At 49.7% G+C, this 14,739-nt stretch overlaps 2 protein-coding genes across 28 annotated transcripts in view; one reads left to right on the top strand and one right to left on the bottom strand.

The window, feature by feature from the left end:
- Positions 1-377: 377 nt before the first annotated feature.
- On the bottom strand, positions 378-4,511 carry LOC106997216 (uncharacterized). Of its 8 annotated transcripts, none has more exons than XM_077995466.1 (4): positions 3,278-4,511; positions 2,958-3,177; positions 1,880-2,005; positions 378-1,798 (listed from the first exon to the last, which is right to left on the bottom strand). In XM_077995466.1, exon 1 carries the CDS (start codon positions 4,509-4,511, stop codon positions 3,384-3,386), a length of 1,128 nt encoding a protein of 375 aa, XP_077851592.1. In that variant the 3' UTR covers positions 378-1,798; positions 1,880-2,005; positions 2,958-3,177; positions 3,278-3,383. The 8 variants fall into 8 exon arrangements, with proteins under 8 accessions (XP_077851592.1, XP_077851593.1, XP_077851591.1 ...); XM_077995467.1 differs by having other exon boundaries at positions 3,015-3,177; XM_077995465.1 differs by having other exon boundaries at positions 1,880-2,418; positions 3,071-3,177.
- The window catches only part of ADARB1 (adenosine deaminase RNA specific B1), a 139,445-nt gene continuing 128,795 nt past the window's right edge, over positions 4,090-14,739 (top strand). For 13 of the 20 annotated variants that reach the window (XM_077995458.1, XM_028845245.2, XM_077995459.1 and 10 more), the window contains exon 1: positions 4,090-4,338. Coding sequence is in view for 3 of the 20 variants with exons in the window: in XM_077995440.1 (XP_077851566.1) it covers positions 4,615-4,639 (25 nt within the window). In the remaining 17 variants the exon portion in view is untranslated. Of the gene's footprint in view, positions 4,339-4,408; positions 4,640-14,739 lie in introns of those variants that run through there. The other 7 variants (XM_077995454.1, XM_077995457.1, XM_077995452.1 and 4 more) reach the window with 3 other exon arrangements.

Below are 14,739 nucleotides of genomic sequence, written 5' to 3'. Positions count from 1 at the left end.
AGCACAGACAGACTGCTCCTGCTGCATCACTGTGGGAGCTGGGAGTTGTCCCAGAGACGGTGGCACATTGTGAGCTGGTCGGGCCTCACACACAGTTTCCACCACCATGGCAGCTGTTGACCGAATGGGTTGGCACCATCTGGTTTTGCTACTCCAGTCTCATGTCTTTTTATTTTATTTTTAAAATATAGGGCAAAATTAGTATGTCTCAAATCATGGTATCACCAAATATTGGTCACCTCTTATTAGCAGTTTTATGCTCCTCCTGATGTTTGAGAAACAAGGAAATCAATAATCCACTTTAGGCTACAATCGAAAAAGTACCTGTGAGTGTCCTTTCTCAAATAGATTGGGCAGAATTAAATAAAACAAAGCAAGATTGTTTAAAGCTTCATTTTCAGTTGTACACAAGGACTATAGTCAAATGGGCTTCAAAAGCACAAAGGCTGTGGTCAGTCATCAGCCCTAGGACACCAGGACCAAGACCAGGCCAGTCTCAGCACAGCAGGTTGGCAGCACACTCTGTAACTGGGGAGACAGAAATCCACACGGATTGCCCTGTGTGGCTGGAAAGGGAAAGGGAGGCTGTCCTGGCCACCGAGGCCCAGGGAGGCCAGCACACCCGTGCGCAGGTCACGTGACCCACCCCTCTGGTCCCACCCTTCTAGCCACAGTCTGCCAGTCCCTGGGCATGACAGGAAGGGGGTTTACAGATCAGTGGCATTTACATGTGTAAGCTTTGAACACTCTCTTCAACTGAAAGCCCAGTGTGTGAAGAGGCTGGGCAGCTGGGCCACTCTGAGGCTGGCGCCTTCTCCTCCTTTTGGAAAGCCCAGTGTGTGAACAGGCTGGGCAGCTGGGCCACTCGGCACCTTCCCCTCCTTTCTGGCAGTTCCCAGAAGGCTTGAGACCACAGTTTGAAATCCACTTAATCTGTCGAGTCGGCCTGGGTCTATATCCTAAGATCATGGAAATCATTTTGTGCCACTGTGTCCTGTAGGCTTTGGCAGGGCCAGTGTAATTTTTAATTCTTCTCGTGGGGGGCAGTCACAAGGTCATGCCATTTAACTGCACTGAAGGGAGAATGTGGTGAAATGGATTTTTTGGTGCTGTGTAGACCACATTTCATAGCGGTTGATGTCTCACATGCTTATGCAAAGCCTAACTCATGGGGCAGACATAGGAAGGCCAGCGGGATTCCTACACTCAAGCCCTCCAGCATCAGGTTTATTTTCCAGGACACCAAAGTGATCGTTTATTCCATAATTCCCACAAAGGAGACGGTAAACAACAGAACGGAGGTGGGGCAGGCATGGAAGGCCGGGAAGTAGATGGTTGCCAGCACTTCTGTGGAGACCCAGGGTCCCCCTCCAGGAACCTTGGTGTTCGACCTCCACAGTGAACAGGGGATGGATGGCTGAGATGTCCTCGAAATTTCTTCGGGCCTCCTCAGGCGACCACAGGATTCCTTCTCAAAGAGCCTGATCTCAACAGGCACCCAAATGGGCATCCTGGTGCTTCATGCTCCACAACAGCTGGGAATGCCGTGTCCTGGCCCCAGGCGACTGGAAACTGCTTTCACCCCGACATCAGCACCAAGGGGAATGTTCTGAGTGCCATTCTTCCAAGTCAGGGAGAGTGTCACGATACAAACTATCTCTGTGGAAAGGATGGCATCTGAGGCCATGGAATAGGAAGGGAGAATCAGAGGCTGCTGGCTGGTCCTGCAGAGCTGCCTGAGAGGCCCGTGGGAGCAGCAGAGGGTCCCGGCCTTGGCCGCCATCTGTTCTCCTATGCTCTGGAGGGAGAAAAAGAACAAGCTGAAACTTGCATAAGCAGCCTCCATTCTGGTGAGTTCCCTTGTGTTCCCTACACCAACCTGCATCTCAGCGAAGGCCTGTGGAAGACTGTTGCAGTGACCGTCCTGATGAACCATGCTTCCCGTGCCTGTCCCCTGCACAGTCGCTCACATCCACTCAGGCCCTGGCCATCTCACCTGCTTCTCCTGGGGAGATGGAGGGAAGCACCATGGAGATTTGCTTTCTCTTGCTGCCGATGGAGCCCAGCCACCACGGGAGGGAGGCCTGACCAGCCTGCGGTGGGTGGGTGACACGTGGCCCAGATCTGCTGGGGGGCCCCTGCCCATAAGTGGGTCCAGCAGACACCCCATGGAGCCGAGGCAAGCTGTCCCAGTTGAACTGGCTCAAGCTGCAGGCCCACAGGGTCATGAGCAGTGAAGAGAGGTTTCCGCCCTCTGAGGTTTGGGGTGGCCTGTTACACAGAAATACACACAACGTCCTCATCCACATATCTCTTTACTAAGAATGTGTCCGGAGAAGGCGTCCCAGGAGTCTTGATTTTTATTTAGTGGTCCATGGTTGCCCCTTTGGGTGCTTCGCCTTCAGATGGGGTGAAGGGCTCACTTGTTAGCTTGTTGGCCCCAAAGACAGGCTTGTTTTCCATCAGGCAGTGATGGAAGCCGGCAGCCTGTCGCAGACTGCGGGTCTCCCCCTGACCTGTCCTGAACTGCGGGCTGGTGGCTGACACCTGTGGAGTGCTTACCACATACCAGGCTCCCATACTTCATCTGTGTTCATCTTTTAAGTTTTGTTGTTTTTCAGAGCCAGGGTCTCAGTGTTGCCCAGGCCGGAGTGCAGTGGCCATTTACAGGTGCGGGCCTCGCACACCACAGCTCCAGCTCTGAGACACAAGTGAGCCCTCCACCCCTACGACCCAGCCTCCAGAGTGGCTGAGATCACAGTTTGTGCCACTTCATCCCTGGCTTGTGATGGTCTTTTACTCCCCACTTCACAAGAGAGGAAACAAGCCGAGGGCAGAGTGGGCCGCCTGAGGTCTGGAAGCCAGGGCTAGCACAACCTCAACTTGACCCTGGAGCCTGCTGCTTCCCCCACCCAGGTGCAGGACCCACCCGCTTGTCCACACCCGGCTCTGCCCACCGCCCCCGGCTGCTCCTCTGGGCTCAGGTCGCCGCAGTCAGGAGTTTCCCAACAAACTTTATCTTCGTGTGGAGAACTGCAGCCTGGAGCTGGTTATTCTGGTCTGTGAAAACGTTGCATCTCTACATATGCTTATCATCATCTGTGTAAACATTTCTTGGTATAACTGTGGAACAGTCAGTAAATATAGATAAATCGAGGAGTAAGTCTATTGCATATGCTGTAAAAAAAAAAAAAAAAAAAAAAAAAAAAAAAAAAGCTTTAAAATGCTTTTACTATCAACCTAAAATAACAAAAAAATCAAACAAAACCACCATCACCTAAACATTGGTAATTGGGAGCAGCTGCTAGTGTCAGTGCGGACTAAATGGCACACGGAGGGAACCGCGTCCGGGGTCCTGGGCCGCGACCCGGTTCTCCCCGAGTCTACAGTGAGGATGACAGGCGGGGAGAGGGAGCCAGCGGGACAGCCGCGCCCCCCGCCGGCCCCCAGCCCTGACCCAATGCGGGGCGGGCCCCGCGCGTCCCAGACAACTCTGGGAGCGGGGGAAGCAGGGGCGGCTCGGCGGGGGCCTGGCGGGGCGGCGCCCGCTGCAGGGAGGAGCGCGTGGGCCCGGGAGCCGGGAGCCTGGGCAACACCGCGAGACGCCACCTCCGCAAAACGCAAACGCCAATCGCCGGGCGCGGGGCGCCTGCGGTCCCAGCTACCAGGGAGGCTGAGGCGGCAGGATCGCGTGAGCTCGGGAGGCCGAGGCTGCAGTGAGCCAAGATCGGGCCACCGCGCTCCAGCCTGGGCGACACGGAGACCCCGTCCCCAAAACGCAGCAGCCGCGCACCCAGAGGAGGACACGAAGGCGGGCAGGGTCTCCTCAGCGGTGCTCGGGCGGGCGGCGCCGCGACGCCAGGCCGGTCCCGCGCCCCCGCCCCACGCTCCGGTGCCGCCCAGCTGCGGTTTCTCAGCTCCGGCCGCGCTCCAGCCTCACCGGCCCGGCGCCCGTCCGCCGCAGGTGGTCGCGAGGCGAGACGCCACAGCCCCGGCTGCCTACCACAGACAGGGACGCGCGAGCGCGCGCACGTCCGGCGTCGCTGCGCCGGCCCCGCCCCTCGGCGTGCTCGCGCCCCGGCGGGCGGGCGGGGGCGGGGAGGGGGCGGAGCCGCCGGCGGCCGGGCTGAGGGGCTGAGGCGCTGAGGCGGCCGTGGCGGCGGCGGCAGCGGCTGCCAAGCGGCCAGATCGGCGGCCGGGGCTCCGGGCCGCGCGAGGCTACGGCCACGCCGCGCCGCTGCGCACAGCCGACGAGGCAGAACGCCGCCCGGCGCGGGACTGCGGTCGGAGCCTGGGGCGCGCGTGCGGAGGACCAGGCGCGGCGCGGCTGCGGCTGAGGTGAGGGCGGCGCGGGGCCGCGGCGGCTCGGGCGGGCGCGGGCTCCGGACCCCGCGGCGGCGGCGTTTATGTAAGCGCCGGGCAGGGGCTGGCGGCGGGGACGGGGCTGCGGGCCGTCCCGGGAGTGGAGGGCGCCTATGGGGAGGCGAGGCTGCCCCGGCACCGCCTCGCATCCACCCTCCCGGGGCGCCCGTCTGCTCCGGCGCTCGGCCCCCGGAGGAGGCTGCGCCCCGGGCGGCCCCGCGTCCCCTCCCGAGGGCGCCGAGTCCGCGTGGGATGCGCCGCGCCGCGGGGAGGGCAGGTGCGTCCGGACGAGGCTGCGCCCTGGGGACCGAGGCTGCGTTTTGGGGAGGGGACGGTGTGCCCCGGAGATCGGAGGCTGCCCCGGGGACGGGAGGCTGCCCCGGGTACAAGGCTGCGCTGGGGGACGGGAGGCTGCGCCCGGGGACGGGAGGCGATGTCCCTGGGGAGACGTTGCGCCCGGCATGGGACGCTGCGCGGGGGGGACGCCAGGCTGCCCCCGGGATGAGGCTGAGGCTGGGCCCGGGCAGGGGAGGCTGCCTTGTGAGGAGGGGACGCTGTGCCCCGGGCGTGGAGACTGCGCTGGGGACGAGGCTGCGCCCTGGACGGTCCTGCGTCTCCTCCCGAGGGCGCAGTGTCCGCGCGGGATGCTCTGAGCCGCGGGCGGCCCGGGGCGGGGAAGTTCCTGCGGGTGCCGGGCGTCTGCAGCGATCGGGAGCAATCTGGGGCAGTTGGGGGCCCGAGGTGACTTTTGACGTGTTTACATGAGGAGAAGGAAAATTACTGCGTGGTGGATGGGTGCGAGGGAAGGTGTCATATTGGACTGTGGACGCTGAAACGTATTGGAGTCCCAGTTTACACGCTGGAGAACCTAACCTAAAATGTGTTCCTGTCCAGATTTCTGTGTCGGAGATCTGCACCGTGGTGTTTAGTTTGTAGTTAATATTTTTGGGTAGCAGGTTTGGGCTGTTACTTCTGATATAGGCATTTTATTTCCTTCTTACACTAACCATTATTGCATTCCATTCTCGAAGTATAACGAAAAGTGGCATGATATCAAACTTGTTTCTTTACGTTTAGTTCCGTGATTAAGATGATAGAACCGTAGTTTTTTTATTGAGAATACAAATATGTATTTAATCCTCTTTGTTTCCTCTTAAATTTAGCCGTATGTTTTATTGTTTCGAAAGGTGACACCCAGAGCTGCATTTTCCAAAACACTAGGCTGTCTTAAGAGCAGTTGTTCTTAGGAGATAGAAAAACTAATTGTCTTTTGATGACCATCTTTTCCTTGGGATTGAGACTGCTGTATCCTTTTTGCCTGCTGAGGGTTTCCCAGAGGGGAAAGGGAGAAGGAAGAAAGGGTAAAAGGTTGGCTGATACAGTTCATTCTTGGATAAGAGAATTAACTGTCTCTCATTGCGCGGTTCCTCCAGAGGGCAGGGTCCACTATGCATGGACAGCCACAACAGGGGCTTGATAAATATTTGATGAGACAGGCTGAGCTGGGTGCCTATATCTTGCCTGTGGTGGAGAGGATGAACTCACACAAGCTTTGAAAGGAATGCATTGTCTGTGAGTGATGCCCTGTTAGATGTCTGAGGGTTCCTAAGACTGGGTATATCCCACTACATCGACATCAAATTTGAAGCTATAGTTGGAAAGGAAAAAAGGAGGCCCTCCTGCAGGGGCAGGGGCAGGGGCTTAAAGAGAATCGATCCAGCTCTGAGAAATTGATGACACATGTGTCTCTGGTGTGACATGTTCATGCAGGGAGGCCAAGGGGGAAGGATTAGCTATGAAGTGATAACATCATCCACAAAAAACATCGTGGCTCAGAGGCTAATTTCACTTCCTTGTGAATTTATGTGTTGTAAAGTATTTGAATTATTTTAGATTTTTGGAATAAGAATTTTTTTTAACTTCTATTTGTCCAGTGAATGCATAAAACAAACTTAATTCATTTGACAAATACTTGTCTGTGGCTTGTTATGTGCTAGGCCCTCCCTGTTTTAGGCCCTAGGAGATGCAGTACTTAACAAGATAGGTAGAGATAAAAAATGCTTCTGGCATAAAGCAGTAGATTTGTATTGATAGGTTTAAAAAGATCAGCATGCACGCAATACCTACAGAAAGGTAAAACCTCATTCCACTCCATCCCTGGGCACTTGGTTCAAAGGCTGCACCCAGTTGTGTATTGTCCCAGCAAGAGTCAAAGTATGTACACAGTTGTATATGTTTTAACATGTGACAAACATTGCTACAGTGGATATTCTTACACATGGGTACAAGCAAAGCCTACTAATTATTTATTATCAAAATTTATTAGCTGTACGTTTTACTTAAGAACTGGGTTTTATTCCCTTGAATGCTGTGATTAGCTCTGTGATCAAGTAGTATAATTTAAATAGATAGGAGGTAGTTAACTTTGGAGAGTAATAGATGAAGTTACATTTACCAGCCTATAAAAAAGTTAAGCAACGTTATCAAGCTTAGTTTGAAACCAAAAAGCTCAGAGAGGTCTAATTTTATTAGAAAACTCAATGGTTTTCTGTGTCAACTTTCTAAAATAGGAATTTCCAAATCTGTAATTTGGTGTGCTGGAAATGGTAGTGTTAAAAAAAAAAAACCTATATTATATTGTATAGTCATAATACGCGAGGTAGGAAAAGCAAATAGGAAAATTAAAAATTGTCCAGTGAAGTCATTAAGATTTCTTCCTTATTCCTTGAGTGACTTTTCTTTCCAAGGCGACAACTTTTTATCTCGGGTGTGGACAGGGACAGCACAGTAGCCCACAGAGGTTTTTGTGGCAGGGTCTTACTGCACCTTCCATTTGCAGAGTTTTGCTTCATCCATAGCTTGACAACTGTTGGGCTAGGACCATTAATATCAAATTATCACTTTTTTTTTTTTTGTAGTTTGATTAGTACTGCTTGCTGCACTTCTCCACCTGTATATCTATAAGATGTCCTAGGCATATACAAAGAACAATGACTTTGGTTTTAGGTTTAACGTCTTTGTGATGGAACAGGAAGGGGAGTGAAAGTAACTCTGAGATACCTTTTATTTTTATTGGAAGTACAGTGAAATGGAAGCTCTACTTGCTTCTAGTTTGGTGATTTTGGAACCTGGTTCTATTTCATTTGCTTATTGATCCAACAGGCCTTCACCCATGCATCCTGGCCCAGGTACTGTTCTAGGTATTGGAGATTCAGGATGAGCCTGATGAGGAGAGTTCCTGCCCTCGAGCAGTTCATTTTCTTGCTTCGAAGGGCAAATGAGGCAGGGTAGGTAAGAGAAGGTCAAATAGGTGATGAGGATGGAGCGAGCTGGGCTGAGGTCGCGGCAGCAGCAGCCTCTCAGGCACAGGGACCTCTTAGGTGAAAGCCTTGGTTCCTGAGCCTCCTTGTAGTATGCTGGTCACCTCAGGGAGGCCATTACTGCCAGAGAGCTGGGCGAGTGGCAGGAAATGAGACGTGAGTGGAGGAGAGCTGCATCTTGGAGCACACAGGCTGTGGTAAGGAATTTAGATTTTAAGTGTGATGGGAAGCCTTAAGAGACCCTTTCTTCCTTCCTTGGGAATGACATGATCTGATTTATCTTTAAAAAGTACCACTCTGGCTGTTGGGCTTATGATATGCCAGGCTGTTTTAAGAGTTTTACATATATTAATTCACTTATGACAGTCCAAAAAGTAGGCATTATTATCATTATTCCCCTGTTACAGGGGGGAATACCTAGGCACAGAGTGGTTAAGTGATTTACCCAAGGTCACACAGGAAGTGGCAATGGCAAGATGTACCCTTACCTCCTTACTGCAGCTTGCTTTTTTCACCTCCACTACTGCAGACTGGAGGAGGAATATCAGCAAGGAGATCATTTAGACTTTTGTGAAAGCTGGGTGACTGTACCGGCACCTCAGACCAGGGCGGAAGTGGTGAGATCAGATTCAGCCTACTGAATTTCAGCATTTGTAAGATGCCATCATTTTTAAGTTGCATTACCATTTTTTATGCTGCTAACAAAGGGAAAATGTAGCCAGCTAGATTGTGACACAATGCTTTCTTGTTACCCAGCATTCATTTATACTCATTGAAAGAGCTTAGACTAAGCATTGACTTTTAAAATCATATCATTCATGCACTTTCACAAAAAAGGAAAATACAAGTGAAATAAAGTAATTCTGAAATTTATTCACATCTAGAATCTGATTCTTCCAACTCAGCTTTTGACTCGGCGTTGGTGCCAGGTATGATATAGGGAAGTCTGGGAAGAGCCAGTGTTAGGATTTGAACATGTGGAGCTTGTGACTCTGGAAGGCAGCCCAGCTCAGCAGCTCCACTCAAGGGCCAGATCTGGAGGACGAGGATTGGGTCATTGTGCAACTATTTCCTAGATGATCTTGAGCAAGCAGTCTAATCTTTCTGTGCTTCAGTTTTCTCATCTATAAATTAGGAAGAGTAAAAGCAACTTGTCAGAGTTGTTGAGTTGCTAATGTAAAGTGCCTGAAATAGTACCTGACTGACAGTATTTAACAGGGCTTACTTTGCTTATTATTTTTATGATTAGTCATCTGAGTAGAGAAAGGTGAATATGGATGGAAATTCAAGGTCAGGTTCAAGAAGAGGTTGGGGCCAAGTATGTAAATTTGGGAGTCATTTGCATATTGCTGATCTTTGAGGCGTACAGTATGGATACAGAAGAGCAGGAGATGAGGAATGACCTGGGAGCTTTTGGCAAGGTGTTCACATTGGGAGGGAGGGTCTAGCAATACCATTGAAAAGGGCTCTGTTTGAAGAAAGAAGAAACTAGTGAGAGTCTAGTGGCCTGGAAGCCAAGACGCCAAGGGGTTCTTCTTATTCTTCGTTGGCTGGAGAGTTTCCTGTTGGCTTTGATAAGAGGTGGTTGTGAGTGACCTTGATAGGTTTGGAGTGGTGGGGAGAGGAAACAGAGAGAGTAGAAGTGGGAACATCAGTGTAGACGACTATCTGTTAAAAGGGAAGAGTCATGGGATGGTGGCTGGAGGGGACATGGGCACAGGAAGTTTTTATTTGTATTTTTAAATGTTTATGAGCTAATAGGAATGATCCAGTAGAGGGAAACATTTATAATATGCCAGGAAAGAGGATAATGTTGGAGCCAAGTCCTTGAGAAGGTGAGAGGGAGGCAGGAAGAGCAGGGATGCTCAGCTCCAGAAGGGAGGCAGGACTTCAGGAGGGAGGCGGGACTTCTGCGTGTGGGAGCCTGGACTGAGAAATATGCCTCAAGACATGCTGCCCTTTTGAAAGGAGGATAGAAAATAAATCATGGTGGTGTCCTCAGTCCTGAAAAGTTGGGAATCTCACCCTAGGACTCAGGATCCAGATTCTTACCAGCTTATGCTGAACATGTCATGGGGCATACTTACAGAAAGATACATGTGGAAATGGAGTTTTTTATTTATTTAAAAAATTCACTTTTCTCTAAAAGTATTGTTACCTGGAGGTTGTCACCTTTATTCGCCAAACTCAGTACTCAGAGGACTAGAAAACTTCGTGCCTGATTTGTTCTTGATTTGTCTAGCTGGGAATTTCAGTTTTGCATTTAAGATGACTCCCTCACCAATCCTACCCCCAGAGGAAAGCAAGTATTGTTGCTTTGGGCCTGTTGCATGTATATGTTTATGTTCCACTGGGTCAGCAGCATTCAGTGAAATAAAGTTGCCTGTTAACTTGGTAAAATATCTTAACTGCATGAGTTTTGATTTGTTTTTGTGATTATTTGATTTTTTCAGGTTTGGAGTTTCAGAACACCCATCTTCTTAGTAGTTCAGCCAATGCGATGAAAGGCAAAGAAGCCTTTCCCAGCTTCCTTGCATTCTCTCCATCATCTGTGCAGTGGAGAGTAGTTCCCATTGCTGTGGAAACATTTTCCCTTCGCTCTTTTCTCTCAGGGGCAGGCTTTCCTGAGTGCCTGCTCTGTGTGAGTCATCGTGGGAGGATGCGGTGGAGAAGGACAGAGAGGAGGTCTGTGCCTCTTTGAGCTGACGTTCTGGTGGGGAAACTAAACAGATCACAGAGGCAGACACCATGTCTCACAACTACACACAGACCTGGCTTATCATGGTTCCAGTAATAATTTTTGACTTGACCGTGGTACCCATACAGTCATTCTGTTTCTCACTTTCCGCATAGCATTCAATAGATCGCCTGCGATATTAAGTACTTTATTATAAAACAGGCTTTGTATTAGATGATTTTGTCCAACTGTAGGCTAATGTGAGTGTTCTGAGCACCTTTTAGGTAGGCTAGGCTAAGCTTTGATGTTTGGTAGGGTAGGTGTAATGAATGCTTTTTCAGATTAGGATGTTTTCAACTTGTAATGGGTTCATGGGATTGGAACTCCACCATCAGTCAAGCAGCCCCTGTGCTATCTTTATCATCATGACTGAAGAGATGCAGCTGAGATAGATGGCATCAGAGGGTGGCTCCTGGTGGAGGCATGATGTTCTGGGAAGGCCTCTCTGAGTGCGATGTGGTATGCTGAGGCCCAAAGGGAGAGAATGAGCTCATGTCAGGAGCGGGGACAGCAGCCTTCTGGGTAGAAGGATAGCCTGCCAGAGGGCCTGCTTATTAGAGGGGCCAGGATAGAACCAGAACCATTGTCCAGTCAGGGGCTGGGAGGTGAGGCTGGAGAGACACGTGGGCCAGGTGCTGCAGACTCAGAGTGCTTTCAGCCAGGGGGTGAAGAAGTGCAAGAGAAAGAATGGAGGCCTGGGTTGGCGCTTTTGCCATGATTTCGTGGGGCAGAGGTGGCAGAGCTGGAGAAAAGAGAGCAGTTGTGAATTCTTGGTTGTGGGCAATAGATTGGGTCTTGGAGACAAGGGAAGTGGAGGGACCATGAAGTGCTCTTGGAACTCTTTGGATGGTAATGATGTGATGCCGCCGTGTTCCAGAGGATCTCAGGTGAGGAGTCTTCAACTATAGACCTCATTTTATATTGGGTTCTGTTTGATTCTGCAAAGCAGTTGTCACCTCATATATGACTTGCAGAATATTTGTATAGATACTCCTCAACTTACGATGAGGTTCATAACTTGAATATATTGTAAGTTGAAAATACATTTAATACACCTAACGTTCAAAATTCAATGTACACTTTCTAGTAAATGTGTGTCACTTTCTTTTTTTTTTTTTTTTTTTTTTTTTGAGACGGAGTCTCGCTCTGTCACCCAGGCTGGAGTGCAGTGGCCGGATCTCAGCTCACTGCAAACTCCGCCTCCCGGGTTCACGCCATTCTCCTGCCTCAGCCTCCCGAGTAGCTGGGACTACAGGCGCCTGCCACCTCGCCCGGCTAAGTTTTTTTTGTATTTTTAGTAGAGACGGGGTTTCACTGTGTTAGCCAGGATGGTCTCGATCTCCTGACCTCGTGATCCGCCCGTCTCGGCCTCCCAAAGTGCTGGGATTACAGGCTTGAGCCACCGCGCCCGGCCATGTGTGTCACTTTCACACCATCATAAAGTAAAAAAAATGTAAGTCAGACTGTTGTAAGCCAGGGTCTGTCTGTACCTTCCCACGGCCTACAAAATTTGTAATACATTGTTTGTAAAACACAGACACATGCATTTAAACTTTTATTAGGTAGAACTGGCTCTTCTTCAGGGTCCTTGTAATTAAGTTATTCCTCACGACAGTCTTGTAGGAGGTCTCATTACCCCTATTTATCAGATCAGGAAACTGATGCTAAGAGGCTCAGTGACGTCCTAGGAAAGCTGGATAATATTTAACATTTATTAAGCTCTTACTATGTGTCAGACATGGTAAAGTGGGTTTAATCTAGTTTAATCCTCATGATGATCTTAGGATGTTGCTATTAAGGGTCACTGTCATCATCCCTTTTTACTGATAACACTGGCCTGGCTTACCTTAGTAGCCTCTTAACAGATCTCTTCTTCCACTCCTGGTCTCCTTCAGTCTGTTCTTGACCAGCAGTCAGATCTGAGTCTCTACATGGAAGACATCACGTCATTCTCCTGCTCAGAGTCCCCCTGCAGCCTTCTTTCCTGCTGTCCCTTCCTGCCACTCAGAGCCATGGCTCCAGCTGTCTTGGGGCCTATAGCTAGCCCTCACTTCAGTGTTCACACACCGCTGTGTGCTATGTGCCCTGCTCACCATTCTGTTTATTTCTGCCATCTGTACCCACCACTCCCTTCCTCCCCACACAGCCTGCCTGGCCAGAATGGAAGCCTCAGGAAGGCAGGGCTATTGCTCTGAATCTGTCCTGAGGGCTCAGAGCAATGCCTGGCAGACAGACACTTGTAAGCCTTTGCTGAAGGAGAGAATAACTTTAACTTACTTTTTCTGTAGGTAATAAGTAGTAGAACCAGCATTAAGTTTATCTGCTTCTGAAAACATATGCTTTTGCTGCCTCCCTACACTGCCCCCCATCCTATTGTACTTGGTGAATCAGTCACATATTTATGCCCCATATGTCTGTGTTATCTCCAGATTTCCACGCTTGTCTATGTAGAATATAAACATTTACAAAACATTCAAAATTATTATAAAACCATAAAATGTGACATAGTAAATTATCTGTTGAAAACAGGGAGGCCACATCCTGAAAAAGTAGCTCTGTCCTGCCAGCATCATTTTAACCCCATTTGGACAAGATACAGTTGAAATACATTCTCTGAAGTAATAGTTATAACTACATCTTGACAGAAACAAGAATATTTCGAATAATTCTGAGAGGATTCAGGAAAAAGCAGCCAAATAAAATGAAAAAATACGTTTGATTTGGCCGGGTGCGGTGGCTCACACCTGTAATCCCAGCACTTTGGGAGGCCAAGGCAGGCGGATCACAAGGTCAGGAGATCGAGACCATCCTGGCTAACACGGTGAAACCCTGTCTCTACTAAAAATACAAAAAATTAGCCGGGCGCGGTTGCGGGCACCTGTAGTCCCAGCAAGTCGGGAGGCTGACGCAGGAGAATAGCAGGAACCCGGGAGGCGGAGCTTGCAGTGAGCTGAGATCACGCCACTGCCCTCCAGCCAGGAGGACAGAGCGAGACTCCCATCTCAAAAAAAAAAAAAAAAAAAAAAAAAAAAAGTTTGATTCAACTGTGGAGGCTTAAAGGAATTACACATCTTTTTTGTTTTTTTGTGACAGCGTCTTGCTTTGTTGCTCACGCTAGAGTACAGTGGTACAATCATAGCTTACTGTAGCCACAACCTCCCGGGTTCAAGCGATCCTCCTGCCTCAGTCTCAGCCTCCTAGGTAACTGAGTCTACAGGTGGATGCCACCACACCCAGCTAATTTTTGTATTTTTTGTAGAGACAGGGTTTTACCGTGTTGCCTAGGTTGGTCTCGAGCTCCTGGACTCAAGGGATCCAATTGCCTTGGCCTCCCAAATTGCTGGGATTACAGGTGGAGCCATTGTACCTGGCCAAGAAAGCATCTCTTATAAGCTGTTTTTGGTCAAGGAGCAAATAGGAAAGTGTCCCAGAATCTGGGAGATCAGGAATGTAATCCCAGCCCTGCTTCTGAACAGGATGGTGCATTCTCTTCATGGCTGTGCTGTGGGCTCCTTGGATGTGGAATGAGGGCAGTTGAATTGCTTGTTGCCGAGGTTCTCTCCATTTCTAGAAGACTGTTGTAAGTCAGAGTCAAATAATCATTCATTCAGTTATCCAACCAATATTCATCGTAGAACCTATGTGTAGTCCTGTCTAATGTAGGTGGTGCTACGCCACTTCCTGCCATGGCTGCCGAGGCTCACGCGAGGCTGGCACTTGGCACAGAGTCATGTCCCTTTTCTTGACTCAGTAACTGTGGAAAAAGGTGAGGTATAGGAAGGGAGGGCATAGGCCTTAGGGGTTAAGCAGGCTTAGGTGGCAGGATCTAGAGGGTTGGAATGATGGATTCAGAGTCCAATAGAAAACATGAAACTCTAGGGATTAGAATTGATCCCTTTCTCTGTTTCCTCAGTCTTGGGGGGACTAGACTGTGTTAGTTGTCTTGAATTAAATGGAGCAGGGATTTTTTTTCACTTCTGTAAGTCCAGAGCTTATCATAAGCAACCAGAGGTAATTCAATAGTAGTTAATATTTCATTAACCCTCACTTCTAAAATTATAAAGCTAGAAGTGGAGGTCTTTAACATATATATCAGTCAGGCTGGAGAGTAAGTTGGAAAGTTGCATTTTATTCCTGTGTGTTTACGTATGGCAGTGCACATAAACCCAGTTTTGTTTCTTTTTCTTTGATTAGTAACAGTTGGGCACAATGTGTCCAACCCAGCCAGTGTTAAGTCACTTAGAGTGAGTTGATTTCCTTGAAAAAAGGAATCTTTTCAAGGATGTCAAGTGGCTTCTCGTGGTCTTCGTGAGGCTCTGG

The sequence above is a fragment of the Macaca mulatta genome, chromosome 3 (assembly GCF_049350105.2).
Source record: "Macaca mulatta isolate MMU2019108-1 chromosome 3, T2T-MMU8v2.0, whole genome shotgun sequence".
NCBI classification, from domain to species: domain Eukaryota; kingdom Metazoa; phylum Chordata; class Mammalia; order Primates; family Cercopithecidae; genus Macaca; species Macaca mulatta.
Note: the sequence above shows the minus strand (reverse complement) of the source record. Positions and strands in the feature narration are given on the sequence as shown.

Coding starts and splice junctions, on each gene's coding strand:
- LOC106997216 (XM_077995460.1), bottom strand. CDS start 4,511: ATGCGAGGCGGTGCCGGGGCAGCCTCGCCTCCCCATAGGCGCCCTCCA.